The sequence below is a fragment of the Haliotis cracherodii genome, unplaced genomic scaffold (genome assembly GCF_022045235.1).
Source record: "Haliotis cracherodii isolate W230 unplaced genomic scaffold, xgHalCrac1.p SCAF_24, whole genome shotgun sequence".
In the NCBI taxonomy this organism is placed as follows: domain Eukaryota; kingdom Metazoa; phylum Mollusca; class Gastropoda; order Lepetellida; family Haliotidae; genus Haliotis; species Haliotis cracherodii.
In genome coordinates, this window is record NW_027266280.1 from 2,360,620 (window position 1) to 2,387,909 (window position 27,290).

General features: G+C 41.1%; 2 protein-coding genes across 5 annotated transcripts in view; one reads left to right on the forward strand and one right to left on the reverse strand.

Moving 5' to 3' along the window:
- The window catches only part of LOC139472228 (thioredoxin reductase 2, mitochondrial-like), a 42,886-nt gene extending 36,875 nt beyond the window's left edge, over positions 1-6,011 (reverse strand). For 2 of the 3 annotated variants that reach the window (XM_071254607.1, XM_071254606.1), the window contains exons 1-4: positions 5,924-6,011; positions 3,893-3,964; positions 1,902-1,958; positions 406-550 (exon numbers count right to left, since the gene is read on the reverse strand). In XM_071254607.1, the coding sequence (XP_071110708.1) occupies positions 406-550; positions 1,902-1,958; positions 3,893-3,964; positions 5,924-6,011 (362 nt within the window). Of the gene's footprint in view, positions 1-405; positions 551-1,901; positions 1,959-3,094; positions 3,104-3,892; positions 3,965-5,923 lie in introns of those variants that run through there. The other variant, XM_071254608.1, reaches the window with a different exon arrangement.
- A 427-nt stretch (positions 6,012-6,438) lies between these two features.
- On the forward strand, positions 6,439-26,191 carry LOC139472306 (transport and Golgi organization 2 homolog). 2 transcript variants are annotated; one of them, XM_071254750.1, is made up of 8 exons: positions 6,439-6,542; positions 7,225-7,388; positions 8,335-8,451; positions 9,290-9,410; positions 10,788-10,864; positions 12,679-12,835; positions 13,903-14,019; positions 24,499-26,191. In XM_071254750.1, exons 2-8 carry the CDS (start codon positions 7,247-7,249, stop codon positions 24,635-24,637), a joined length of 870 nt encoding a protein of 289 aa, XP_071110851.1. In that variant the 5' UTR covers positions 6,439-6,542; positions 7,225-7,246; the 3' UTR covers positions 24,638-26,191. The 2 variants fall into 2 exon arrangements, with proteins under 2 accessions (XP_071110851.1, XP_071110852.1); XM_071254751.1 differs by lacking the exon at positions 6,439-6,542 and adding an exon at positions 6,633-6,700.
- The last annotated feature ends 1,099 nt before the right edge of the window (positions 26,192-27,290 follow it).

The window sequence follows — 27,290 nt, forward strand, 5'->3', positions numbered from 1 at the left end:
TTGAAAAGCATGTGTACTGTCAACATGCCGTCAATAGAAATTTTCAAAATCTTTTTATAATTTTATTCAAGCTGCTCACATGATTTGATGCACCTCGCAAAGTATGACCCGTATTATTACAATATAGATCTTGATTATCAATCAGATAGTCTTCACTTTGCACTGCCATTTTGTTTAAAGCAGGTGGAATCTGATTGGTCAATAGGAGGGACATAGAAGGGCCATAACTTGTAATAGCCACTGGTATTCTTACCATCAAGCCCAGTAATTCCAACCTAATTCGGCAAAGGTGGAAACTGGACCGTTACAGTCAGTAAACTCCTGTGCATCAAAATCAAGTGAAAACAAGATAACTGGTTACAACAAATATACTTAAAGATCTGCCGATAACAGTGCGAGACCCACCATGAGTGTTTGATGTCCGGAGGAACATCCCAGCCGTATGCCCGAGCGTCACTGATGGCGTGTCCCAGCAAGGCAGCCTGGTGCATCAGCTTCTTCGGAATACAGCCGACATTCACGCAGGTTCCTCCGAGACCCCACTTGGTGCCTGCAAATCACCAGCAATGCCGTGACGGATTAACTTTAGTAATAGGAAAGTATCAGGTGTTCTTTAACTTCTTTTATGTAGAATATTACTATCATTAAAAAAATTCATATTTAACTAATTTCCAATCTTAAAAAAATCAGAAAATTACTTTGATACTGGTCTAAATGCTTCACTTTCGTTTCTTTCCCCCTTTATATGGAAATTTCAAAATTAACAAATGAAAACATAAATATTCCTTTGATGGTACATCCTTAAAGGTGTAGATGGTATAGCATGGAGAAAGCACTGGGTGTATCAAATATCCACAAAACTTTAATGTTGCATCCTTTATTCTTGACATTTGGATCTAGCCTTTTAAGTTCATTTTTGAGACACAGAAATCAGATGTGCTGATTGCTCATTGGTACCGAGAATTTAGAAGCCTTGATGCTATTTGGTTAAGAAGTTAACCTGACATGACTTGGAGGGGTTGTCAGATCTTCAGTCAGAGAGGTATTGTATCAGAGAAAAAGATTTGATCTTAATGAGAATCACACATGCAGTTTCTAATAGCCACCATTTTGAATTATTCAACTGGGAACCGTCATTCATTGTTTAAAGGATCTTATGATCTGGAAACAAAACAATATGTCATGATGATTTTATTCGAGAAGTATCTTGCTTGAAGGCTGCTATTTTACTTTTATCTAGAATTGGCTATCATGGAAACCATTCCTCCTTTAACAATTTGACAATGAAACCATGGCAACAAAGTTATGTAGAACATTTATTGGGAATTTGATAGCTAGATTTGAAAGTAACAAAAATCTGCAAGACAGCGATAAGTCAAATTCAAGGTCAAGGTCAAATGGCATTTCTTGGGTGACAACTTTGACCATAAGAAGACAAGTGAAACCATTAACAGTTGTAACCCGGGATCTGACCATTTGTCCTTCAGTGCTAAAAGAAGGATAGTAGACAGATGTACCATGGATGGACAAAATGTTCCAGTGATGTCAGCTCGCATTCATGATGCTAAGATACGGACACAAGAATTCACCAGTAGCAACACCATAAAGTTTCAATTTCAAATTTCTCCTGAGACTTGAAAACATGTCAAATCAGTTTGGTTTGTTCTTTAACGCCGCACTCAGCAATATTCCAGCTATATTAAGGTGGTCTGTAAATAATAGAGTCTGGACCAGACAGTCCAGTGATTGACATCATGAGCATCGATCCACGCAGTTGAGATCGATGACATGCATCAACCAAGTCAGCGAGCCTGACCACCCGATCCTGTCAAATCAGTAGACAACTGATGGTAATACTATTTGTTGGCGTGATCAGGATTACAGTCAGAACAGTGTTGTACCTCTCGGAGATGGGCTGACGTAGTCGAGAACTGCAACTTTCTTCCCTAAACCAGCAGCTGAAAACAAATTAAACTTGTCACATTCATATCATCATTGTAACAGTCAGTGAGTGAGTGAGTGAGTGAGCAAGTGAGGAGTGAATGAACAAGAGACATGAGTGGGTAGAGAATGAGCGTGTGAGCGAGGGAGAAGTGAATGAGTGGGTAGCAAGTGAGTGAGTGAATGAGTGGGTAGCAAGTGAGTGAGTGAGTGAGTGAGTGGGTAGCAAGTGAGTGAGTGAGTGAGTGAATGAGTGGGTAGCAAGTGAGTGAGTGAGTGAGTGGGTAGCAAGTGAGTGAGTGAGTGAATGAGTGGGTAGCAAGTGAGTGAGTGAGTGAATGAGTGGGTAGCAAGTGAGTGAGTGAGTGAATGAGTGGGTAGCAAGTGAGTGAATGAGTGAGTGAGTGAGTGAGTGAGTGAGTGAGTATGGTTTTACGCCGCTTTTAGCAATATTCCAGCAATATCACGGCGGGGGACACCAGAAATGGGCTTCACACATTGTACCCATGTCGGGAATTGAACCTGGTTCTTCGGCGTGACGATCCAATGCTTTAACCACTAGGCTACCCGACCGCCCCAGTGAGTGAATGAGTGGGTAGCAAGTGAGTGAGTGAGTGAGTGAATGAGTGGGTAGCAAGTGAGTGAGTGAGTGAATGAGTGGGTAGTGAGTGAGTGAGTGAGTGAGTGAGTGAGTGAGTGAGTGAGTGAGTGAATGGACAGAAATATTCACACTACATCATGGAAACCATGAAACTAGTGGTTGATAGTCTGATCAGCAATTAACAATGTCATATCTCACTAGCAGCCAGATCCCACACTGTGGACATCAACTCTTGATTTTCTTCAAAACATTAAACATTATATTCATTTAAAACAACCATGATGTTTTGAAAAGCTCACCTTAAGTTAAACCTGATAAGTTTCTGAATATGAACTTAGATAAACTTGTAAAACAAAATACATCACATAACACAAATGAAAACAGATATATATTCTGAACTTCATACTAAAGGGGGCACTGGTGGCAGTGCCGTCTTAGGCGTCATGATTCGCTGTGCAGAGTTGCGTCCCTTGGGCACACCAGAAACCTATGACTGTGGGTTCGAATTTCCGGTTTGCCATGATTATGTTTCTAGGTTTGTCAGCACCATACCCGTGCTCATGGGTTTCATCCATGTGGTAAACGTCCAAGACCTGCATCAATTTGGGCTTTCCTCCCACATTATGCTGACTTCGCCGTGATATAACTGGAATAATGTTAAAAGCGGCATTAAACCCCACTCACTCTCACATACTAAAATGTACATTTCCAACATGGAAACTTAGCCTGCATGGAGTTCAAAGGTCATTGTCATAGAACTACCCCATAAATTATAAAGCACATCAACATTCTATAACGCATCAATGCATGAAGATTCAGCTGAGTAAATGGCAAAACTGACAAAAAATGGATCATCCATGCAAAGCATCACACACCTTTTGGTTTTACAGATGTGGTTTGAACATATTTAGTGGATTGTTTACCACGATGTCACCACAGGTGATAGTTGTTTCAGCTGAGCTAGAAAGATACACCAACTATTTGGAGGGGAATATTCAATGTAGAGTGAGTGAGTGAGTGAGTTGTGTTTAACGCCGCTTTTAACAGTATTCCAGTTATATCACAGCGTGTCAGCTTAATGTGGGAGGAAAGCCCGAAGTGATGCAGGTCTAAGACGTTTACCACTTCGGTGAAACCCACGAGCACGGGTATGGTGCTGACAAACCTAGAAACATAATTGGGGCGGACCGGGATTCGAACCCACAATCATAGGTTTCTGGCGTGCCCAAGGGACGCAACTCTGCACAGCGAATTGCGGTGCCTTAGACGACTGGGCCACCCGTGCCCCCTTCAATGTAGAGAGGCACAGGTAATTGTAATGGAGCATCCAGAGTACTGGAACAATTTCACCTTCTTTGGAACATGCCAACCCTCCACTGCCTCCTCCGATCACAACAAGGTCAAACTTCTCACTGGCTGCAGCTGAAAATTGAGAATTGATGCAAATGATAAGCACTGCACATTTGATGAGAATATAAGAAGGTTTGCCTTTTTATCACTGAATCAATTGAAACATGCATGTCAAATTTAACTGATATTTTTATTGATATCGGAAATACATTCAAACTTCTGACTGCCAATTTCTGATATCACTAATTTTCACTTAATACAGTGATTCACAAACAAATATATTCATAGTCACAAGCTATTGTTAAATATCCTACACAACAAACACTAATGGAAATACTTCCATGATTTGTTTTCAAATATTGAGAAAATGGTTCAGAATATCATAATCCAGTTAGCACCTACCTCTAACTGATAAATAAAATCCATTTGTGTTAAAGCCCATTTAACTTATACTCTATGTAATCATTATTCTAATAATGGATAAAGATAGTCTGTTTTTACTAATATCCATTAGAAGGGTCGTACATATTACCATCTGGGGTCATCCAGGTTTGAACTGACATTGCAGCTGTTTGGGATGAATGCCAGTGTATCACTGCACATAACTTCCCGACTCATGTTACATAATATAATGTGACACCAAAATAGTTTTGAACTGCTTATCGTTGTTTATTTGTTTTTTTACAGCTATGACTGCTTTCTGGTTTGTAACCAGCATCTCCATTCTAGAGCTATTTAAGAATTAGAATTTAACAGTCGCTTTTAAAGAAATAAATTCGAACAGTGCACTTATATTAACGAATTGCAGACTTTGATCCATAGTGTCACTTCTCCGGTGTAATAGAAAATTTACTGGTAAGTTAATTTCTGCTCACTTCAAATGATGTACAGCTGGAAATTATCTCACAATAAGTTTGTTGCTTTGAAGATCTAACTCGTGCCACCATCACAAATGTGGGAGAAGTTATTAGTGCCTATGTTATGTTATCATATCTGATGTATATTATATACACAGACAACTTAATGTGAGATTACCGTAATGCTTGTATTATATGTCTATTAAAACAATGTTTCTTTACTGATCATTGTCCTCACTTATTGAATTTGATGGTGAAGCTTCAATGCTATTGTTAATCTTTCCAGACAATACACTACATATTATATGGTATGTCAAGTACTGATTTGAAGATATCATTGTTTACTTACATCGAGTGGATGTGTGTGTGTTTGCTTATCATTGTAAGGATAAATTGGTTCATTTCTTTGCATACATTGTGGGGTCAGGTTTTTCTATGTCAATAGTAGCTCTGGAATTGTTTTAGGTCTTGCAATCTCATAGTATGAGCATGTTTTACACTCTTTTATTTTATCTTGAAAATATACAGTAATATTTGTCGGTCACTTTGTCAGACGAACATATGGTTAAACTCCAGTTGGGCAACATTCTATAGTCCCGGGCAGTAGATAATCCTAACAAGAATTTATTTTCAAAAGAAATGATTGGTGTATTTGGAGAAAAATGGTCTGTGAACTAACAGGTACACAAATGTTCTCTCGTGCACTCTGACGAAGCTTGTGTAAATTCAGCATCAGACAGAAAGAATGTAACTGTTGGAAGGATTCATAGCTATGGTTTTAATGACCAGCAGATGCCTGATACTACAATCCGATCAGTACACATACAGATTTGCTGCTGGCCTATTTTCAGCCAGACGGCAATGATCTATTCTGTGAATGATTCTATATCTAGTTGGCATGGCACATAATAAATTCAGGTTTTCTTCAAATGCCATGCTTTCATTCGACCGCTCGATGTCGGTTATATAATCAAGCTTTGTAGACACTAGCAGGAATGCCGGTGAGTCTTATCTACATCAGTCAGTAGTCCAGCGCACGCGAGTTTAGCTTCAACAAAAGTAGAGATTGTAGGCCAGGATAGTGTTGAACAACACGAAAACACAATGCCTATTTGTGACAGTTGCAGAAAATAAAGGCATTACGAGAGTGCTTTTTACAAATTGGAGTTACTACCAGAAAATAATCTATAGTGGCTCTTTAAACTCCGTTTTATTTTCTGTAAACATTCCGAATTTGCCCTTGCCCATACGGGGGCTGCCATTTTGAGACAGGGAGGCAAAATATTCATGAATGAGCAAATACGTAAGATCATAAATAATCCTGTTAAAGTTAGTTTCTATCAAAGTTTATATCATTTACATAATTATGAATGAGACTAAATTGAAAAAAAAAATGTTTGTAGAAAGGCTTCTATAAAATTTGTAACATGTATTTTCTGAACAATAATTTACCCCGAAAAGTCTGATGTAAATTGTGTCCTATTGATAAATACGAAATACAATTTAAAATGAAATTCATTTTACCTTCCTTGATAGTAAATTGGAGTGTTATGGAGTAAACGATTACGGGTTAAAACATCGCAAAATAATTATTTTGATAATTAGAATGATACATAATAAAAATATATCTAACTGATTTCGAATCCTCCAAATTTTACATTTTGACACAATCGATGTAAACTTCCGCTGCGGAATGTCAATAAAAATCAAACCGGCTATAGATTGACGGAGTTCGACAGCTGTTCACTATCCACGAAGTTGAAGTTGATGGTCGTGATCTGATGGGACTCGGCGTAAAGAACTCTTTATTTTCTGATATTTTGGGTTTGCAGTAGAATCGCTGTTATCCCGTAGGTCGCAAGCGTGTGCAAAACGCAGACGACGGAACATCTCTCTTTGAAATTGCTGTGGACTTTGTATCTGGAGATCACTCCAGTCCATGCAGATTTAGGTAGATTGAAACAATCTGCTACTTATCTAGCTCAAACAAATCCGGTGGATATGTATTTGTGGTCATGTTGTCATGTCACTGTTTGGCCACATTGCTTTGGTTCTGAAGGAAATGCTTACAACCGGTACATTATCCTTACGTAACATAGTTCCAGTAACACGTGACCTGTTGTGGCCGCACGTACTGTGTACAGACAAAAAAAAAAAGGTTCAGATTTCAGGATTTTAATTATTGTTTGCCTACATACTATCTTGTGTTCCTGGGGATATTTCTTTTAAAGTTTCGGTCGGTTTAGCAGGAATGACATATACTAGTCCCTAAGTATGTACCATGTCATAGCCCAAGGGTCCTCCCTCATGTATCCATGTCAATTTGACCTCTCATTTATAAGACAACGGCTGACAGTCGACTACCACTAAGTAACAAAGGCCCCAATACCACAACATCTAATTAACATTCAGGACCTTGTCTCTTGCTATCACAATGGCCATCTCAATATAATGCATTCTTAATTTCCCAAACAGGTGTAACTGGTGAGCAACCAAGATGTGTATCTTGTTCTTCCAACTGAATGACCGAGAGGAATGTGGCGCCTACCGCCTAGTTCTTGCCAACAACCGAGATGAGTTCTGGACTCGACCCACATCAACAGCAGCATACTGGGGGGAGAAGGACAACTGCCTCAGCAGTAAGACATGTTCAACATAACCACTGTGCCAATTAATATTGAATTTCACCTGGTTTCTTTTGTTACCACAATATAAACACTATTTCAAAAGACACATGGGTCAGATTCTGTTTATTATCATCCAAAATCATTCTTCCAATTTTTATGCCACTGAACTAAAAGGGAGGGTGTTTAGTTATACCAAGGAATTCTGTCAGTCCATCTGTCCTCCCGTCCGTCCTTCCGAGGTAATTTTTTGTAAGACCCATAACTTGAAAACTACTGCATAGATTCATTGAAACTTGGTGAACACTTTCTATGCCAAAAGATTCTTTACAAATTTAAGGAAACTTTCAATAGAAGAGGTGCAGTGCTACATTTTGATTTTGGTATGTGTATTTTCTGAACAAATATTATTTTCTTTCTTGTTTTTTGAACATAGAATTTGTTTTTCTTCAGCATTTGTGCAACCTATTACTTGATTCCGATACTTTGATTTTCTGAGAAAATTTTGCTCTTTTTCCCGTTTTGAACTTAGAAGTATGTAGGGAGTCAAAGTCGGGGGTATTCGTGAGCCCTGCTCACTCTTTGCCTTGTTTCAGGTTGTAAATGAATTTGTCAATGTTGGATTAAATTTCCAATGAAGGAAATGATTATGATATCTGTGATGAATTATTTATATAAGTTCACTTAAATTGTGATTTTTTTTATCAATGATGTATTTCTTAGTATTTTGAAAATTCTTTCAAGTTCAAATCTGATGCTTTTTTTAGCGTTTGAAGTAACATACCATTCCTGTTAGTTAAAATTGTGTTCTGTGAAAAGCTAAGTTGTCATTTACCATTAAGTTTACCATTAAGTTTACCATTGAGTTTACCATTGAGTTTACCATTGAGTTTACCATTGAGTTTACCATTGAGTTTACCATTGAGTTTACCATTGTTGTTTGTGTGTTGTTTCTGAGTAGGCTTGGACCAGAAGCCGGGGAGAGAGGGTGGGATTTGGCTGGGGATCAACAAACAGGGCAAGATTGGAGTTCTTCTGAACATACTCGGAGAAAACCTCCCAAACAGGAAAGGAAGAGGTAACACTTGTCAAAGTTCCTGTACTTATATAACACTGAGTCTTCACACAACTGATTGATTACTTGTATCATATGATGTAGTGATATAATGGCACAATCCCAAATCATATTTTTCTTGACAGGTACGTGTGTCAAGATTAGTTACGAAGGATTTCTTATGAGGACATTTTAAATATTGTGATTATGCAATTCTATTTATAGAATAGGATGATGGAAGTTTGGTGAGAGCCTTTCCCTTCCCCACAATGAAGAGTTGGTAGCCTAATGCGTTGTTTGTTTAGGGGCGGTCGGGTAGCCTAGTGGTTAAAGCGTTAGCTCGTCACGCCGAAGACCCGGGTTCGATTCCCGACATGGATACTATGTGTGAAGCCCATTTCTGGTGTCCCCCGCTGTGATATTGCTGAAATATTGCTAAAAGCGGCGTAAAACCGAACTCACTCACTCACTCACTTTGTTTGTTTGTTGTTTAACGCCGCACTGAGCGATATTCCAGCTATATGAAGGTGGTCTGTAAATAATGAAGGATCAGAACATCCAGTGATTGACATCATGTGCATCGATCTACACAATTGGGATACGACAACATGCATCAACCACGTCAGCGAGCATGCCCACCCGGTCACGTTAGTCTCCTCTTACGACAAGAATGGGGTGCTGAAGACCTATTCTACACCAGATCTTCATAGGGTCATCCTCGTAGTTAAAGTGGTGGCTCACCACTCGAAACACCCAGGTTCTATTCCCCACATGGGTATTATTTGTAAAGCCCATTCTTTATACGAAATTACTGAAAGCAACATGAAACCACTATTCTAGCTGACAAAGAGTTTTACTTCAGGGTTCTTGGCGAGGGATTTCATAGCCTCGGACACATGTGCTGAGACGTTCTTGCAAGACCTGTCTAAAGACGTAGTCACCTCCCAGTATAACGGGTTCCACCTTGTTCTCCTTGAAGCAGGGTATGTAGATTGAAGTAGATCATCATGATGCCCAGAAAATATGAAATCTGTGGTCAATTGGTGAGCTGTATACTGTGCAATGTTGCCACCCTTAGTTATGCCAGGATCTGCTGATCATGTTTCGATTCCCAGTTTCACTCAGACTTTCATCACTGGTTTGTCAGCACCATTCTCATGGGTTCCAGCATAGTGCTAAACCCGTGAGTCCTGAGTCACTTCTTGCCTCCTCCCACATTCTTCTGACACGCCATCATGCAACTGATTACAATCGAGACACTCTCGCAACATTTGTATTATGGTTTTCAAAAATAATTCATGATGATATTCAGATGTCATTTACCATTTTTCAACAAATTTGGTTTTAAAATGTTTGGCAAATATTCAGGGTATTCCGAATGGACCAAAGTTGCTCTCATAGTTGTCATAAAAGATGCCTAAATGGGGATCAGGTGGTCAAGCCGTGGCTTTAATGATTGCCCATCACTGTATCATTGTGCCCTGATTGTGTATAAATGTGCCTTGATTGTATATCATTGTGCCCTGATTGTGTATCATTGTGCCCTGATTGTGTGTATCATTGTGCCCTGATTGTGTATCATTATGCCCTGATTGTGTATCATTGTGCCCTGATTGTGTGTATTAGAGCTGATTGTGTTTCATTGTGCCCTGATTGTGTATCATTGTGCCCTGATTGTGTATCATTGTGCCCTGATTGTGTATCATTGTGCCTTGATTGTGTATCATTGTGCCTTGATTGTGTATCATTGTGCCCTGATTGTGTGTATTACTGCTGATTGTGTTCCATTGTGCCCTGATTGTGTGTATTAGAGCTGATTGTGTTTCATTGTGCCCTGATTGTGTGTATTAGTGCTGATTTATATCACTGTGCCCTGATTGTGTGGATTAAGGCTGATTGTGTATCATTGTGCCCTGATTGTGTGTATTAGTGCTGATTGTGTATCATTGTGCCCTGATTGTGTGTATTAGTGCTGATTGTGTTCCATTGTGCCCTGATTGTGCGTACCATTGCTGATTGCATATCACTGTGCCCTGATTGTGTGGATTAGTGCTGATTGTGTTTCATTGTGACCTGATTGTGAACACACAATGCCAATGAAATAATGCTGATGCAACATTACAGTTTAAGGCACTCACTCACTCTATTAATCCCTCCAGAGAAGGTTGTCAGCTGACCTCCCAATCTAAGTAACAACAACTGTTTAAGTTCATTTTTGAAATCAGATATGCTGCTCTAAATGCTTCACCCACTCATACAGAGATGCAACGCTGATTAGTAATTTAAGTAGTTGTATGAAACTAGTATGATTTCAATGTCTCTTAAAGCAGTTGCAGTTCTCTTTTACTCTGCTATTTCAGAGGCCCACATCCGCTGGCGATGTACCTGACAGAGAGTTCTGAAGAAGAGAGAAGAATGCAAAGGCTGCCACTCGGAGGTAACCAGGGTTGTGTTGTACATCCTCTAGTGTCAGTGGCACAGTCATCTTTGTGAGGCAATAGAGTGAACTGACTTTAAAAGTCCAGTTTCCACCCTTGCCTAACAAGGCTGGAATTCCTGCGCTTGATCGTAGCGCCACCAGTGGCTATTACAAGTTATGTCCCTTCTAATCCTCTCCTATGGACCAATCAGATTCCACCTCTTGTATCACTTGCATTTGCTTAAAAAAAATGGCGGCGCCCAGTCAAGATGCTATGATCAATAATCAAGATCTATACTGAACCGCAAAAGAAACGTCACCATGAATAGATATATGAGAAACTTTATTTGTCTAAACACTGTAAACATACTTTGAGACATATTAAGAAGATGAAACTTGGCAAAACTGATCATCAAGGTTGAAATTAAAGTGTCAAATTTTCTTAAAGTGAAACACAAGACTAGTCTCTGAGAAAATGGCATCACAAGTCAGTATCTCTTGTGTCCGCCATGTGCATTGATGACTGCCGTGTAACGTCGATACATGGAATGGATGAGGCAGTTGATGATGGCCATAGGCACTTGAGCCCACACTCTGAGGAACGCCTGACGCAGTTCAGCTGCAGCTGTCGGCCTTGGTCGGACGTCATTCAGCTGTCTTTGAATCTCATCCCACAGGTGCTCAATGGGATTTAAATCGGAACAGAGGGCAGGCCACTGCATGGTTCTAATGCCATTCTGCTGGAGGAAGTCTCTTGTTGCTCTCGCAGTGTGGGCATGGGCGTTATCATGCTGAAATGATGCAAATGAGGTATGGCGTGTGGTCTCAAGACTTGATCAATGTACCAAGCTGCTGTGACACCATTGCCTCTCCCTGGACCAATATTCTGGAAGACCACAGGCCAACCCTCTGTGCAAGACCAATTCCTCCCCACACCATGATGCTCGGACCATCCCACGAGTCTCTCTAAACAACACCAGCATCCGAATAACGTTCCCCATGGTGTCGCCAGGCTCTCTCTCTGCCATCTGCCGTTGAGATAAAGTAACAGCTCTCGTCTTCTCTGCTGTGCTGGCGCCAATGCTGGTGCTGTGTTGCCCACTGAAGACGGTCCCGGCGATGACATGGTGTCAGAATGGGTCCTCAGTGTGGCCTGTGACAGTGGAGGTGTCTGCTCGTCAATGGTCAAACGCACGATGTCCTCACTAATGTGTCGCTGGTGTGTCCCCATGGTCTGTCAACCAGTTTCCATAGCAGTAACAAAGCGATCTTGATGCTGTCTGACGATCCTGACATCAGGTGGTGACCCTTGGTCTTCCACTACGTGGTCGGTCATCTGAAGTATTGGTGGTCTGGTACCTTTGCTGGAGCCTGTATATGGTCCTTACATGGACTTGAAATGCATTGGCTACTTGCCGGGCGGTTTGTCCAGCTTGCAATTGTCCAAGGGTTTGGTGTCGCTGATTTCTTGTCAATCTTGGCATGTGGTAGCAATTCAATAACGAATGAATGTTATCCTCTCTGTTGGGATTTTTTTAGGGCAAAAAATGGGGGAATGCATGTGCATTTCATTTTGCAAGGAACTCAAGTGCATGGGGTTACCATGGCCGTTGCCGTGATGCGTTTGGGCGATTGGTTTTATTGTCATCTGCTGTGTTTATTTATGATCAAATTTCATTTTTCCGTACAAGGTAATGTTAAATTTTAGAAACTTTGACAAAAATTCCCCAGAAACTGATGTGTTCTTGACGTATAACAAATGTTATATTGGGATAACACTCTCTTTTGTGTTAAAGTTTGGTTTGAGGGATTTTTTTATATGCCCTTTTTAGATCACCATGCCTTTGGAAACTCAACTGTTGATAGGCCTTGGCAAAAGATTGAACAAGGGCGCCCTCGGTTTCAGAAGATCATTGAAGAAAACCGAAGTCCTGAAGCCAAGAACAAGCTGGTAGATTCCTTAATGGATTTCCTCAACGACAAAGGACAGTAAGTGTTGGTCATTAATACGGACCCATAGTGTAGATAAATTTCAAGTTGGTCTGTTATTTAGTTTAGAAATTGTGCATGCGTCATGTGATAACAAAACATACAACTTTATGGATAACAGTCTCATGAGTGTTGCAAACAGCGACATTTTGATGTAGATTCTTATACCGTTATCAAACTGGAGTGATGTGATGAGTAATAATATGCTATTATTGGGAATTACAAGATGTACCCTGTTCAAATAAGCGCTCCATGTCCAACTTCTGGACCGATCTTTGAGTAATTGATATGAGTACCACTACTAAGACCGAAGACAGCAAGCAGCCAAGAGGATCAATTGGTAACTATGATTGTAGAAGTTTTAGTTTCATCAATGTTTGAACTATGTTTGTTCACAACTGCTTGTTCTCTGAAAACAATTTTAACTTGTGTTTAATAAGTACTAATAACACTTTAGAATTTCATAGGGAATGGTTGAGGTATGTCTGCATATCCTAGGAAATTAACAACAGATTTCTCTTCAGTCAGGTGTATTTCATTGTTGATTAGGATAGGTTTGTTCACATTTGGAGGAAAATAAAAAGGCCAAGTGCTAAATACATTTAGTTTTTAGACAGCTAAAATATACTGGTTAATTAAGAAATAAACAAGTGGGAGTTGTTTGTCATAAATAAAACACTGCAGGAAGAATAAACCATGGGCGCAACCCCTCATGGTCGGACAAGTCCATTTGATGCACAGGTGGGTATTTCCCACATATTCTCCCAATCTTCACTTTGGTTACCTGTACCTTTTTTCCTGATACTGATTGTCATATCTCTCATGCTTTGAGATGTGATTGCTCGGTCATCGCAATTATCTGTGTTGCCCAGCTACATCTATGGGGAAGAAGTCATTCTAAAAAATAACATCGTCATATATACGACGTCATCAAATTGCAAGTGCAAGTTAGAATCTCCAGAAATGACGTAAAGATATAACAATGTTTTATCCTGAAATATACCAAGCTTTGTCCTACATTGTTGTTTGTGCATTATAGCATAACTATCTTATATTAAATGTTACAGATATACAGCAGACAGTGTTCTTGGAGCGAAATGTCAAGACCTGGGCATTTCCACTAACATAAGAGATGAGAGGTCAGCTAACCGTGTGTGGTCGCCATCTATCATGTATGGGACAAGGTAAGCCAACTTGGGGTTTGTCATGACGAGAGGTCAGCTAACCGTGTGTGGTCGCCATCTATCATGTATGGGACAAGGTAAGCAAACTTGGGGTTTGTCATGACGAGAGGTCAGCTAACCGTGTGTGGTCGCCATCTATCATGTATGGGACAAGGTAAGCAAACTTGGGGTTTGTCATGACGAGAGGTCAGCTAACCGTGTGTGGTCTCCATCTATCATGTATGGGACAAGGTAAGCAAACTTAGGGTTTGTCATGACGAGAGGTCAGCTATGCACTGCTTGTTCCTGGCTCACAGGGACTGGTGATGTTTCTTTGTGGACTACCACTTTCACATTTTGATAGATGCCATCTCTGCATCAGATTAAACAGAGATAAATAGAGTTGCCATATGTATTTAAAGGGTCAGTATGTCAACTGTTCTGAAGCATTGTTTGCAAGCAATAGCCGATAAACCCCAAGCTTACTCGGCTCTGGCTGCCTCATTCAACATAGTGACCACACTGCGGGCATGTATGAAATACAGGTGTTTCCTCAGACTCATGCGTTATTCAAATACACCTAGAACCATTGACATCCTGGCCCTTTCAGGCTGATGTAGGAATGTAGTGTGCAGAGACCAGAGTTGATGTATGTATTCACGGGTGATGAAGGAAAGTAGTGTGTAGAGACCAGAGTTGATGTATGTATTCACGGCTGATGAAGGAATGTAGCGTGTAGAGACCAGAGTTGATGTATGTATTCACGGGTGATGAAGGAGCATAGTGTGTAGAGACCAGTGTTGATGTATGTATTCACGGGTGATGAAGGAACGTAGTGTGTAGAGACCAAAGTTGATGTATGTATTCACAGGTGATGAAGGAACGTAGTGTGTAGAGGCAAGAGTCGATGTATGTATTCACAGGTGATGAAGGAACGTACTGTGTAGAGACCAGAGTTGATGTATGTATTCACGGGTGATGAAGGAGCATAGTGTGTAGAGACCAGAGTTGATGTATGTATTCACGGGTGATGAAGGAATGTAGTGTGTAGAGGCCAGAGTTGATGTATGTATTCACGGGTGATGAAGGAACGTAGTGTGTAGAGACTAGAGTTGATGTATGTATTCACAGGTGATGAAGGAGCATAGTGTGTAGAGACTAGAGTTGATGTATGTATTCACGGGTGATGAAGGAGCATAGTGTGGAGAGACCAGAGTTGATGTGTGTATTCACGGGTGATGAAGGAACGTAGTGTGAAGAGACCAGAGTCGATGTATGTATTCACGGGTGATGAAGGAACATAGTGTGTAGAGACCAGAGTTGATGTTTGTATTCACGGGTGATGAAGGAATGTAGTGTGTAGAGACCAGGGTTGATGTATGTATTCACGGGTGATGAAGGAATGTAGTGTGTAGAGACCAGAGTTGATGTATGTATTCACGGGTGATGAAGGAACGTAGTGTGTAGAGACCAGAGTCGATGTATGTATTCACGGGTGATGAAGGAACATAGTGTGTAGAGACCAGAGTTGATGTTTGTATTCACGGGTGATGAAGGAGCGTAGTGTGTAGAGACCAGAGTTGATGTATGTAATCATGGGTGATGAAGGAACGTAGTGTGTTGAGACCAAAGTTGATTTATGTATTCACGGGTGATGAAGGAACGTAGTGTGTAGAGACCAGGGTTGATGTATGTATTCACGGGTGATGAAGGAGCATAGTGTGTAGAGACCAGAATTGATGTATGTATTCGCGTGTGATGAAGGAATGTAGTGTGTAGAGACCAGAGTTGATGTATGTATTCACGGGTGATGAAGGAACGTAGTGTGTAGAGACAGAAGTTGATGTATGTATTCACGGGTGATGAAGGAACGTACTGTGTAGAGACCAGTGTTGATGTATGTATTCACGGGTGATGAAGGAACGTAGTGTGTAGAGACCAGAGTTGATGTTTGTATTCACGGGTGATGAAGGAACGTAGTGTGTAGAGACCAGAGTTGATGTATGTATTCACGGGTGATGAAGGAACGTAGTGTGTAGAGACCAGAGTTGATGTATGTATTCACGGGTGATGAAGGAACGTAGTGTGTAGAGACCAGAGTTGATGTTTGTATTCACGGGTGATGAAGGAACGTAGTGTGTAGACACCAGAGTTGATGTATGTATTCACGGGTGATGAAGGAACGTAGTGTGTAGAGACCAGAGTTGATGTGTGTATTCACGGGTGATGAAGGAACGTAGTGTGTAGAGGCAAGAGTCGATGTATATATTCACGGGTGATGAAGGAACGTAGTGTGTAGAGACCAGAGTTGATGTATGTATTCACGGGTGATGAAGGAACGTAGTGTGTAGAGACCAGAGTTGATGTATGTATTCACGGGTGATGAAGGAACGTAGTGTGTAGAGACCAGAGTTGATGTTTGTATTCACGGGTGATGAAGGAACGTAGTGTGTAGAGACCAGAGTTGATGTATGTATTCACGGGTGATGAAGGAACGTAGTGTTTAGAGACCAGAGTTGATGTGTGTATTCACGGGTGATGAAGGAACGTAGTGTGTAGAGGCAAGAGTCGATGTATATATTCACGGGTGATGAAGGAACGTAGTGTGTAGAGACCAGAGTTGATGTATATATTCACGGGTGATGAAGGAACGTAGTGTGTAGAGACCAGAGTTGATGTATGTATTCACGGGTGATGAAGGAACGTAGTGTGTAGAGACCAGAGTTGATGTTTGTATTCACGGGTGATGAAGGAACGTAGTGTGTAGAGACCAGAGTTGATGTATGTATTCACGGGTGATGAAGGAACGTAGTGTGTAGAGACCAGAGTTGATGTGTGTATTCACGGGTGATGAAGGAACGTAGTGTGTAGAGGCAAGAGTCGATGTATATATTCACGGGTGATGAAGGAACGTAGTGTGTAGAGACCAGAGTTGATGTATGTATTCACGGGTGATGAAGGAGCATAGTGTGTAGAGACCAGAGTTGATGTATGTAATCACGGGTGATGAAGGAACGTAGTGTGTAGAGAACAGATTTGATGTATGTATTCACGGGTGATGAAGGAACGTAGTGTGTAGAGACTAGAGTTGATGTATGTATTCACGGGTGATGAAGGAGCATAGTCTGTAGAGACCAGAGTTGATGTGTGTATTCACAGGTGATGAAGGAACGTAGTGTGAAGAGACCAGAGTTGATGTGTGTATTCACGGGTGATGAAGGAACGTAGTGTGAAGAGACCAGAGTTGATGTGTGTATGCACAGGTGATGAAGGAATGTAGTGTGTAGAGACCAGAGTTGATGTATGTATTCACGGGTGATGAAGGAACGTAGTGTGTATAGACCTGAGTTGATGTGTGTATTCACGTGTGATGAAGGAACGTAGTGTGTAGAGACCAGAGTTGATGTATGTATTCACGGGTGATGAAGGAACGTAGTGTGTAGAGACCAGAGTTGATGTATGTATTCACGGGTGATGAAGGAACGTAGTGTGTAGAGACCAGAGTTGATGTATGTATTCATGGGTGATGAAGGAACGTAGTGTTTAGAGACCAGAGTTGATGTATGTATTCACGGGTGATGAAGGAACGTAGTGTGTAGAGACCAGAGTTGATGTATGTATTCACGGGTGATGAAGGAACGTAGTGTGTAGAGACTAGAGTTGATGTATGTATTCACCGGTGATGAAGGAACGTAGTGTGTAGAGACCAGAGTTGATGTATGTATTCTCAGGTGATGAAGGAACGTAGTGTGTAGAGACCAGAGTTGATGTATGTATTCACGGGTGATGAAGGAACGTAGTGTGTAGAGACCAGAGTTGATGTATGTATTCACAGGTGATGAAGGAACGTAGTGTGTATAGACCAGAGTTGATGTGTGTATTCACGGGTGATGAAGGAACGTAGTGTGTAGAGACCAGAGTTGATGTATGTATTCACGGGTGATGAAGGAACGTAGTGTGTAGAGACCAGAGTTGATGTATGTATTCACGGGTGATGAAGGAACGTAGTGTGTAGAGACAGAAGTTGATGTATGTATTCACGGGTGATGAAGGAACGTAGTGTGTAGAGACCAGAGTTGATGTATGTATTCACGGGTGATGAAGGAACGTAGTGTGTAGAGACCAGAGTTGATGTATGTATTCACGGTTGATGAAGGAACGTAGTGTGTAGAGACAGAAGTTGATGTATGTATTCACGGGTGATGAAGGAACGTAGTGTGTAGAGACCAGTGTTGATGTATGTATTCACGGGTGATGAAGGAACGTAGTGTGTAGAGACCAGAGTTGATGTTTGTATTCACGGGTGATGAAGGAACGTAGTGTGTAGAGACCAGAGTTGATGTATGTATTCACGGGTGATGAAGGAACGTAGTGTGTAGAGACCAGAGTTGATGTGTGTATTCACGGTTGATGAAGGAACGTAGTGTGTAGAGGCAAGAGTCGATGTATGTATTCACGGGTGATGAAGGAATGTAGTGTGTAGAGACCAGAGTTGATGTATGTATTCACCGGTGATGAAGAAGCGTAGTGTGTAGAGTCCAGAGTTGATGTATGTATTCACCGGTGATGAAGGAACGTAGTGTGTAGAGACCAAAGTTGATTTATGTATTCACGGATGATGAAGGAACGTAGTGTGTAGAGACCAGTGTTGATGTATGTATTCACGGACGATGAAGGAGCGTAGTGTGTATAGACCAGAGTTGATGTATGTATTCACGGGTGATGAAGGAGCATAGTGTGTAGAGACCAGAGTTGATTTGTGTATTCACGGGTGATGAAGGAACGTAGTGTTTAGAGGCAAGAGTCGATGTATGTATTCACAGGTGATGAAGGAACGTAGTGTGTAGAGACCAGAGTCGATGTATGTATTCACGGGTGATGAAGGAACATAGTGTGTAGAGACCAGAGTTGATGTTTGTATTCACGGGTGATGAAGGAGCGTAGTGTGTAGAGACCAGAGTTGATGTATGTATTCACGGGTGATGAAGGAACGTAGTGTGTAGAGACCAAATTTGATTGATGTATTCACGGGTGATAAAGGAACGTAGTGTGTAGAGACCAGGGTTGATGTATGTATTCACGGGTGATGAAGGAGCATAGTGTGTAGAGACCAGAGTTGATGTATGTATTCAAGTGTGATGAAGGAACGTAGTGTGTAGAGACCAGAGTTGATGTATGTATTCACGGGTGATGAAGGAACGTAGTGTGTAGAGACAGAAGTTGATGTATGTATTCACGGGTGATGAAGGAACGTAGTGTGTAGAGACCAGTGTTGATGTATGTATTCACAGGTGATGAAGGAACGTAGTGTGTAGAGACCAGAGTTGATGTTTGTATTCACGGGTGATGAAGGAACGTAGTGTGTAGAGACCAGAGTTGATGTATGTATTCACGGGTGATGAAGGAACGTAGTGTGTAGAGACCAGAGTTGATGTGTGTATTCACGGGTGATGAAGGAACGTAGTGTGTAGAGGCAAGAGTCGATGTATGTATTCACGGGTGATGAAGGAATGTAGTATGTATAGACCAGAGTTGATGTATGTATTCACGGGTGATGAAGGAGCATAGTGTGTAGAGACCAGAGTTGATGTATGTATTCACGGGTGATGAGGGAACGTAGTGTGTAGAGACCAGAGTTGATGTTTGTATTCACGGTGATGAAGGAACGTAGTGTGTAGAGACCAGAGTTGATGTATGTATTCACGGGTTATGAAGGAGCATAGTGTGTAGAGACCAGAGTTGATGTGTGTATTCACGGGTGATGAAGGAACGTAGTGTGTAGAGGCCAGAGTTGATGTATGTATTCACAGGTGATGAAGAAACGTAGTGTGTAGAGACCAGAGTTGATGTATGTATTCACGGGTGATGAAGGAACGTAGTGTGTAGAGGCCAGAGTTGATGTATGTATTCACGGGTGATGAAGGAACGTAGTGTGTAGAGACAGAAGTTGATGTATGTATTCACGGGTGATGAAGGAACGTAGTGTGTAGAGACTAGAGTTGATGTATGTATTCACGGGTGATGAAGGAGCATAGTGTGTAGAGATCAGAGTTGATGTGTGTATTCACGGGTGATGAAGGAACGTAGTGTGAAGAGACCAGAGTTGATGTGTGTATTCACGGGTGATGAAGGAACGTAGTGTGAAGTGACCAGAGTTGATGTATGTATTCACGGGTGATGAAGGAACGTAGTGTGTAGAGACCAGAGTTGATGTATGTATTCACGGGTGATGAAGGAACGTAGTGTGTAGAGACCAGAGTTGATGTATGTATTCACGGGTGATGAAGGAACGTAGTGTGTAGAGACCAGAGTCGATGTATGTATTCACGGGTGATGAAGGAACATAGTGTGTAGAGACCAGAGTTGATGTTTGTATTCACGGGTGATGAAGGAGCATAGTGTGTAGAGACCAGAGTGGATGTATGTATTCACGGGTGATGAAGGAACGTAGTGTGTAGAGACCAAAGTTGATTTATGTATTCACGGGTGATGAAGGAACGTAGTGTGTAGAGACCAGGGTTGATGTATGTATTCACGGGTGATGAAGGAGCATAGTGTGTAGAGACCAGAGTTGATGTATGTATTCACGTGTGATGAAGGAACGTAGTGTGTAGAGACCAGAGTTGATGTATGTATTCACGGGTGATGAAGGAACGTAGTGTGTAGAGACAGAAGTTGATGTATGTATTCACGGGTGATGAAGGAACGTAGTGTGTAGAGACCAGTGTTGATGTATGTATTTACGGGTGATGAAGGAACGTAGTGTGTAGAGACCAGAGTTGATGTTTGTATTCACGGGTGATGAAGGAACGTAGTGTGTAGAGACCAGAGTTGATGTATGTATTCACGGGTGATGAAGGAACGTAGTGTGTAGAGACCAGAGTTGATGTGTGTATTCAAGGGTGATGAAGGAACGTAGTGTGTAGAGGCAAGAGTCGATGTATGTATTCACGGGTGATGAAGGAATGTAGTATGTATAGACCAGAGGTGATGTATGTATTCACGGGTGATGAAGGAACGTAGTGTGTAGAGACCAGAGTTGATGTATGTATTCACGGGTGATGAAGGAACGTAGTGTGTAGAGACCAGAGTTGATGTTTGTATTCACGGGTGATGAAGGAACGTAGTGTGTAGAGACCAGAGTTGATGTATGTATACACGGGTGATGAAGGAGCGTAGTGTGTAGAGACCAGAGTTGATGTGTGTATTCACGGGTGATGAAGGAACGTAGTGTGTAGAGGCAAGAGTCGATGTATGTATTCACAGGTGATGAAGAAACGTAGTGTGTAGACACCAGAGTTGATGTATGTATTCACGGGTGATGAAGGAGCATAGTGTGTAGAGACCAGAGTTGATGTATGTAATCACGGGTGATGAAGGAACGTAGTGTGTAGAGAACAGAGTTGATGTATGTATTCACGGATGATGAAGGAACGTAGTGTGTAGAGACTAGAGTTGATGTATGTATTCACAGGTGATGAAGGAGCATAATGTGAAGAGACCAGAGTTGATGTGTGTATTCACGGGTGATGAAGGAACGTAGTGTGAAGAGACCAGAGTTGATGTGTGTATTCACAGGTGATGAAGGAATGTAGTGTGTAGAGACCAGAGTTGATGTATGTATTCACGGGTGATGAAGGAACGTAGTGTGTATAGACCTGAGTTGATGTATGTATTCACGTGTGATGAAGGAACGTAGTGTGTAGAGACCAGAGTTGATGTATGTATTCACGGGTGATGAAGGAACGTAGTGTGTAGAGACCAGAGTTGATGTATGTATTCACAGGTGATGAAGGAACGTAGTGTGTAGAGGCCAGAGTTGATGTATGTATTCACGGGTAATGAAGGAACGTAGTGTGTAGAGACAAGAGTTGATGTATGTATTCACGGGTGATGAAGGAACGTAGTGTGTAGAGGCCAGAGTTGATGTATGTATTCACAGGTAATGAAGGAACGTAGTGTGTAGAGACCAGAGTTGATGTGTGTATTCACGGGTGATGAAGGAGCATAGTGTGTAGAGACCAGAGTTGATGTGTGTATTCACGGGTGATGAAGGAACGTAGTGTGTAGAGACCAGAGTTGATGTATGTATTCACAGGTGATGAAGGAACGTAGTGTGTATAGACCAGAGTTGATGTGTGTATTCACGGGTGATGAAGGAACGTAGTGTGTAGAGACCAGAGTTGATGTATGTATTCACGGGTGATGAAGGAGCATAGTGGGTAGAGACCAGAGTTGATGTATGTATTCACGGGTGATGAAGGAACGTAGTGTGTAGAGACAGAAGTTGATGTATGTATTCACGGGTGATGAAGGAACGTAGTGTGTAGAGACCAGAGTTGATGTATGTATTCACGGGTGATGAAGGAACGTAGTGTGTAGAGACCAGAGTTGATGTATGTATTCACGGGTGATGAAGGAACGTAGTGTGTAGAGACAGAAGTTGATGTGTGTATTCACGGGTGATGAAGGAACGTAGTGTGTAGAGACCAGTGTTGATGTATGTATTCACGGGTGATGAAGGAACGTAGTGTGTAGAGACCAGAGTTGATGTTTGTATTCACGGGTGATAAAGGAACGTAGTGTGTAGAGACCAGAGTTGATGTATGTATTCACGGGTGATGAAGGAGCATAGTGTGTAGAGACCAGAGTTGATGTATGTATTCACGGGTGATGAAGGAACGTAGTGTGTAGAGACCAGAGTTGATGTATGTATTCACGGGTGATGAAGGAACGTAATGTGTAGAGACTAGAGTTGATGTATGTATTCACAGGTGATGAAGGAGCATAGTGTGTAGAGACTAGTGTTGATGTCTGTATTCACGGGTGATGAAGGAGCATAGTGTGGAGAGACCAGAGTTGATGTATGTATTCACGGGTGATGAAGGAACGTAGTGTGAAGAAACCAAAGTTGATGTGTGTATTCACGGGTGATGAAGGAACGTAGTGTGAAGAAACCAGAGTTGATGTGTGTATTCACGGGTGATGAAGGAACGTAGTGTGAAGAAACCAGAGTTGATGTGTGTATTCACGGGTGATGAAGGAACGTAGTGTGAAGAGACCAGAGTTGATGTATGTATTCACAGGTGATGAAGGAATGTAGTGTGTAGAGACCAGAGTTGATGTATGTATTCACGGGTGATGAAGGAACGTAGTGTGTATAGACCAGATTTGATGTGTGTATTCACGTGTGATGAAGGAACGTAGTGTGTAGAGACCAGAGTTGATGTATGTATTCACGGGTGATGAAGGAACGTAGTGTGTAGAGACCAGAGTTGATGTATGTATTCACGGGTGATGAAGGAATGTAGTGTTTATAGACCAGAGTTGATGTGTGTATTCACGGGTGATGAAGGAACGTAGTGTGTAGAGACCAGAGTTGATGTATGTATTCATGGGTGATGAAGGAACGTAGTGTGTAGAGACCAGAGTTGATGTATGTATTCACGGGTGATGAAGGAACGTAGTGTGTAGAGACCAGAGTTGATGTATGTATTCACGGGTGATGAAGGAACGTAGTGTGTAGAGACCAGAGTTGATGTATGTATTCACGGGTGATGAAGGAACGTAGTGTGTAGAGGGCAGAGTTGATGTGTGTATTCACGGGTGATGAAGGAGCATAGTGTGTAGAGGGCAGAGTTGATGTGTGTATTCACGGGTGATGAAGGAGCATAGTGTGTAGAGGCCAGAGTTGATGTATGCATTCACGGGTGATGAAGGAACGTAGTGTGTAGAGACCAGAGTTGATGTATGTATTCACAGGTGATGAAGGAACGTAGTGTGTATAGACCAGAGTTGATGTATGTATTCACGGGTGATGAAGAAACGTAGTGTGTAGAGAACAGAGTTGATGTATGTATTCACGTGTGATGAAGGAACGTCGTGTGGAGAGACCAAAGTTGATGTATGTATTCACGGGTGATGAAGAAACGTAGTGTGTAAAGACCAGTGTTGATGTATGTATTCACAGGTGATGAAGGAACGTAGTGTGTAGAGAGAAGAGTTGATGTATGTATTCACGGGTGATGAAGGAGCGTAGTGTGTAGAGACCAGAGTTGATGTATGTATTCACGGGTGATGAAGGAACGTAGTGTGTAGAGACCAGAGTTGATGTATGTATTCACGGGTGATGAAGGAACGTAGTGTGTAGAGACCAGAGTTGATGTATGTATTCACGGGTGATGAAGGAACGTAGTGTGTAGAGACCAGAGTTGATGTATGTATTCACGGGTGATGAAGGAACGTAGTGTGTAGAGACCAGTGTTGATGTATGTATTCACGGGTGATGAAGGAATGTAGTGTGTAGAGGCCAGAGTTGATGTATGTATTCACGGGTGATGAAGGAACGTAGTGTGTAGAGACAAGGGTTGATGTATGTATTCACGGGTGATGAAGGAACGTAGTGTATACGTAACTCACATCAGCCGTATATTCAGTGTGTTATAAAGCAGCCTGACCCCAACTCTGTGAATGTAATTACATGTGCTTTCCTGTTGTCAGGACGAACACTGTCATCCTGGTGGACAGCAATGGTCGGTGTGACTACATTGAACGATCACTTGTGACTCCAGTGGACCAAGAATGTCCGCAAACAACCACCAAAACATTTACTTTCCACATTGACCTGACCTCCATATAACATCCAGCATGTCTTGTTAATCGAAGGTCTGATTCCAGTAGCATGCTTAGTTTTTGGGTGCCATTGTACCCATCTTACAAACTAAGTTCACCATGCTTTTTAGCTTGCTTAAACCATTACCTAACATTATTTGTAACATGGCCCTGTAATGATCCTGAGAAATGACCTCTGTTTTTGTAGTCATTGTTGTCCCAACCAAACAAAGAAGGTACATTTGGAGCCATTCCCTGGGACATATGGTAGCCAAGATCGTTCTGAGATGTCAGAATCTCTGCATTTGCAGTATCCATCTCTTGAAGAAGTGATTTATTTATGCAGTGCTGATGTTTGTTCAGAGCTACGAAGACTCTTTTCTGTATTTTTGAATGCACAAATCTGTTGTGAACAATAACAAAGGAATGTACACGAAGATAATTTTGCAAAAATCAACAAATTTTGTCCTCCAGTGGAGTCTGTTTGTCCTTGGCAACATTCTCTGAGACAGCACTACTTGCAAGACAAGTGTTTATAGTAGTGATTATAAGCATAACCACTTTAAATGTTTTTGTTTTTTTATTTGTTTTTTTAACTGTTCAAAGTTGTTATTCATTGAATATACTGAATGCATGTATTCGTTTACAGTGCAGAAGATAGTTTTATGATGCTATGCTTTTTAATTTCTCACCCTTATTGACAGATGAATTCCATATTTTTGGTCATTATTTGTAGTTTTATGAAACCTAATATACCTTTAATGAACATTTACTGAGCCAAATGTGGTTAATTTGTATTATCCTATTCCAAATTGAAATTCTGATTGATATATATCCATACAAAAAATACCCCGTTTTCGATTAAAGAATATCATTAATTTGAACTTGGCATCCATTTTGAACAAGTAATTCCGTTCTAAAATGTTCAATTTTGTGCCCAAACAAAATAGATATATATTACACATCAGCTGTTGATGGTCAGTAGTGATTTATGATTAATATTTGATAAACAAATAGGATATATAGTGAAGTTAATAGGTTAGGTAGAAAAGTGGAGGCCATATTGGCGGCCATCTTGGATTTCAGGGTGACCGCAGTGAAAAAAATTGAGCACACCAAAAAGTTATTCTTTCTCATCACATAATCTATCAATCTAAAAAGGTGAACTTAGTTTGTAAAGCGGGTACAATGGGCATGTCAGATATGAGAAACAGACCTTCGCTTATGTAGTTTAAATATTTTCTGACCTGAGTTAGCTCCCCTTAACCAGAAAATTATGCAGAGCAATGTCAAATCCCAGATTTTGCCTGGTTTTGTTTTTCAGTTTGTCTCTACAATATCCCAGCTCATGGGTTCAACAAAATTGTAAACATCTAAGTCCTGCATCACTTCAGGCTTTCCTCCACATTAAGCTGACACTGTGATATAAATGGAATATTGTTTTATGTGGCATTGAGCCAAACTCACTCTCATTTTTGTTGGTGAAGAGGTATTGGTGTTGTTGGTGTTGGTTTGTTTGTTGTAGTTTTGTTTCATTTCATGTTGTTTAATGCTGCGCTCAGCAATACACCAGCTATATGACAGCGGTCTGTAAATAATCGAGTTTGGACCAGACAATCCAGTGATTGATATCATGAACATCGATCCAATTGGGATACGATGACGTGCATCTACCAAGTCAGCGCACCCGATCCCCGATCCCTATAGTCGCCTCTTACGACGAGCATGGGTTGCTGAAGACCTATTCTACCCCGGATCTTCTGTTTGTGGTAGTGAAATGGGCATATTTAAAAGCTGTGCCCCAATGCTGTGTCATATTCATGAATCATATCAATTATTCCATCCCTGTTGTTTTGTTGAATATTTGGGTTGGCGATACTGAATATGCATAAAGTAAAGACAATGATTGCAAAGTACATTTTCAAGAAATATCCATTTTGCTGGCGATAAACATAACGGTTGAGTTTTGATCACACAGTTACAATGCAGGTAAGGATCGGCAGTCTGTTGCCTGCAGGCGGTTTATGTTTAGCAGTGTGTCTGTCTCGAAGTCGGTCAATAGGGCCTTAAATACAAATCTGGAAAAAAAAATTCTTTCAGTTCATGCTGGTAATGTATGGACGCTGCCATTCTGAGTCTGCTTTCTTAAACGATTCAGTTTAATTTATTTTCCGCCTGGAACTTCCCGATTATATTCGTTTTCAAGATACAGTAAAGAGATATGCTTGTCTGAATGCTTTGCTCACTAGATTTTAGAAGCTTTGATGCGGATTAGAAACTTCCCCTGACGTGACCTCCTTCACACATAGCAGCGATTTGTTAATGGGAGCAATGAGCAATCACATTTTCCACATTAATGTCTTGCTTGTATTAATTTCATGATTTACGGCATATGGAATCAGGAATGGTCTCGGACATATATTTTGACAATTGACAACACAACTTGTCTCATCAGAATAATGATAATGTCTTGTCTTGTCTTGTCTTCGTCTTTGTCTTTTCACTTCTGGCTATCAAAAAAGCTAAAAACAGGAAAGAAGTCTTTGATATTGCAAGAAATCTTTTGTGCAGCAGGAAGCAAAGTCCATTACCCTCAGTCGGAACAGATCTTGACACTGCAAAGTCTTTATTCAAGTCTTTGGCAACACAATTGTGAAAATACATGAAACGCTAACACCAAA

Coding starts and splice junctions, on each gene's coding strand:
- LOC139472306 (XM_071254750.1), top strand. CDS start 7,247: ATGTGTATCTTGTTCTTCCAACTGAATGACCGAGAGGAATGTGGCGCC. Junction 9,411..10,787: donor CTTGTTCTCCTTGAAGCAGG/GTATGTAGATTG, acceptor CTGCTATTTCAG/AGGCCCACATCCGCTGGCGA. Junction 14,020..24,498: donor TCTATCATGTATGGGACAAG/GTAAGCCAACTT, acceptor TCCTGTTGTCAG/GACGAACACTGTCATCCTGG.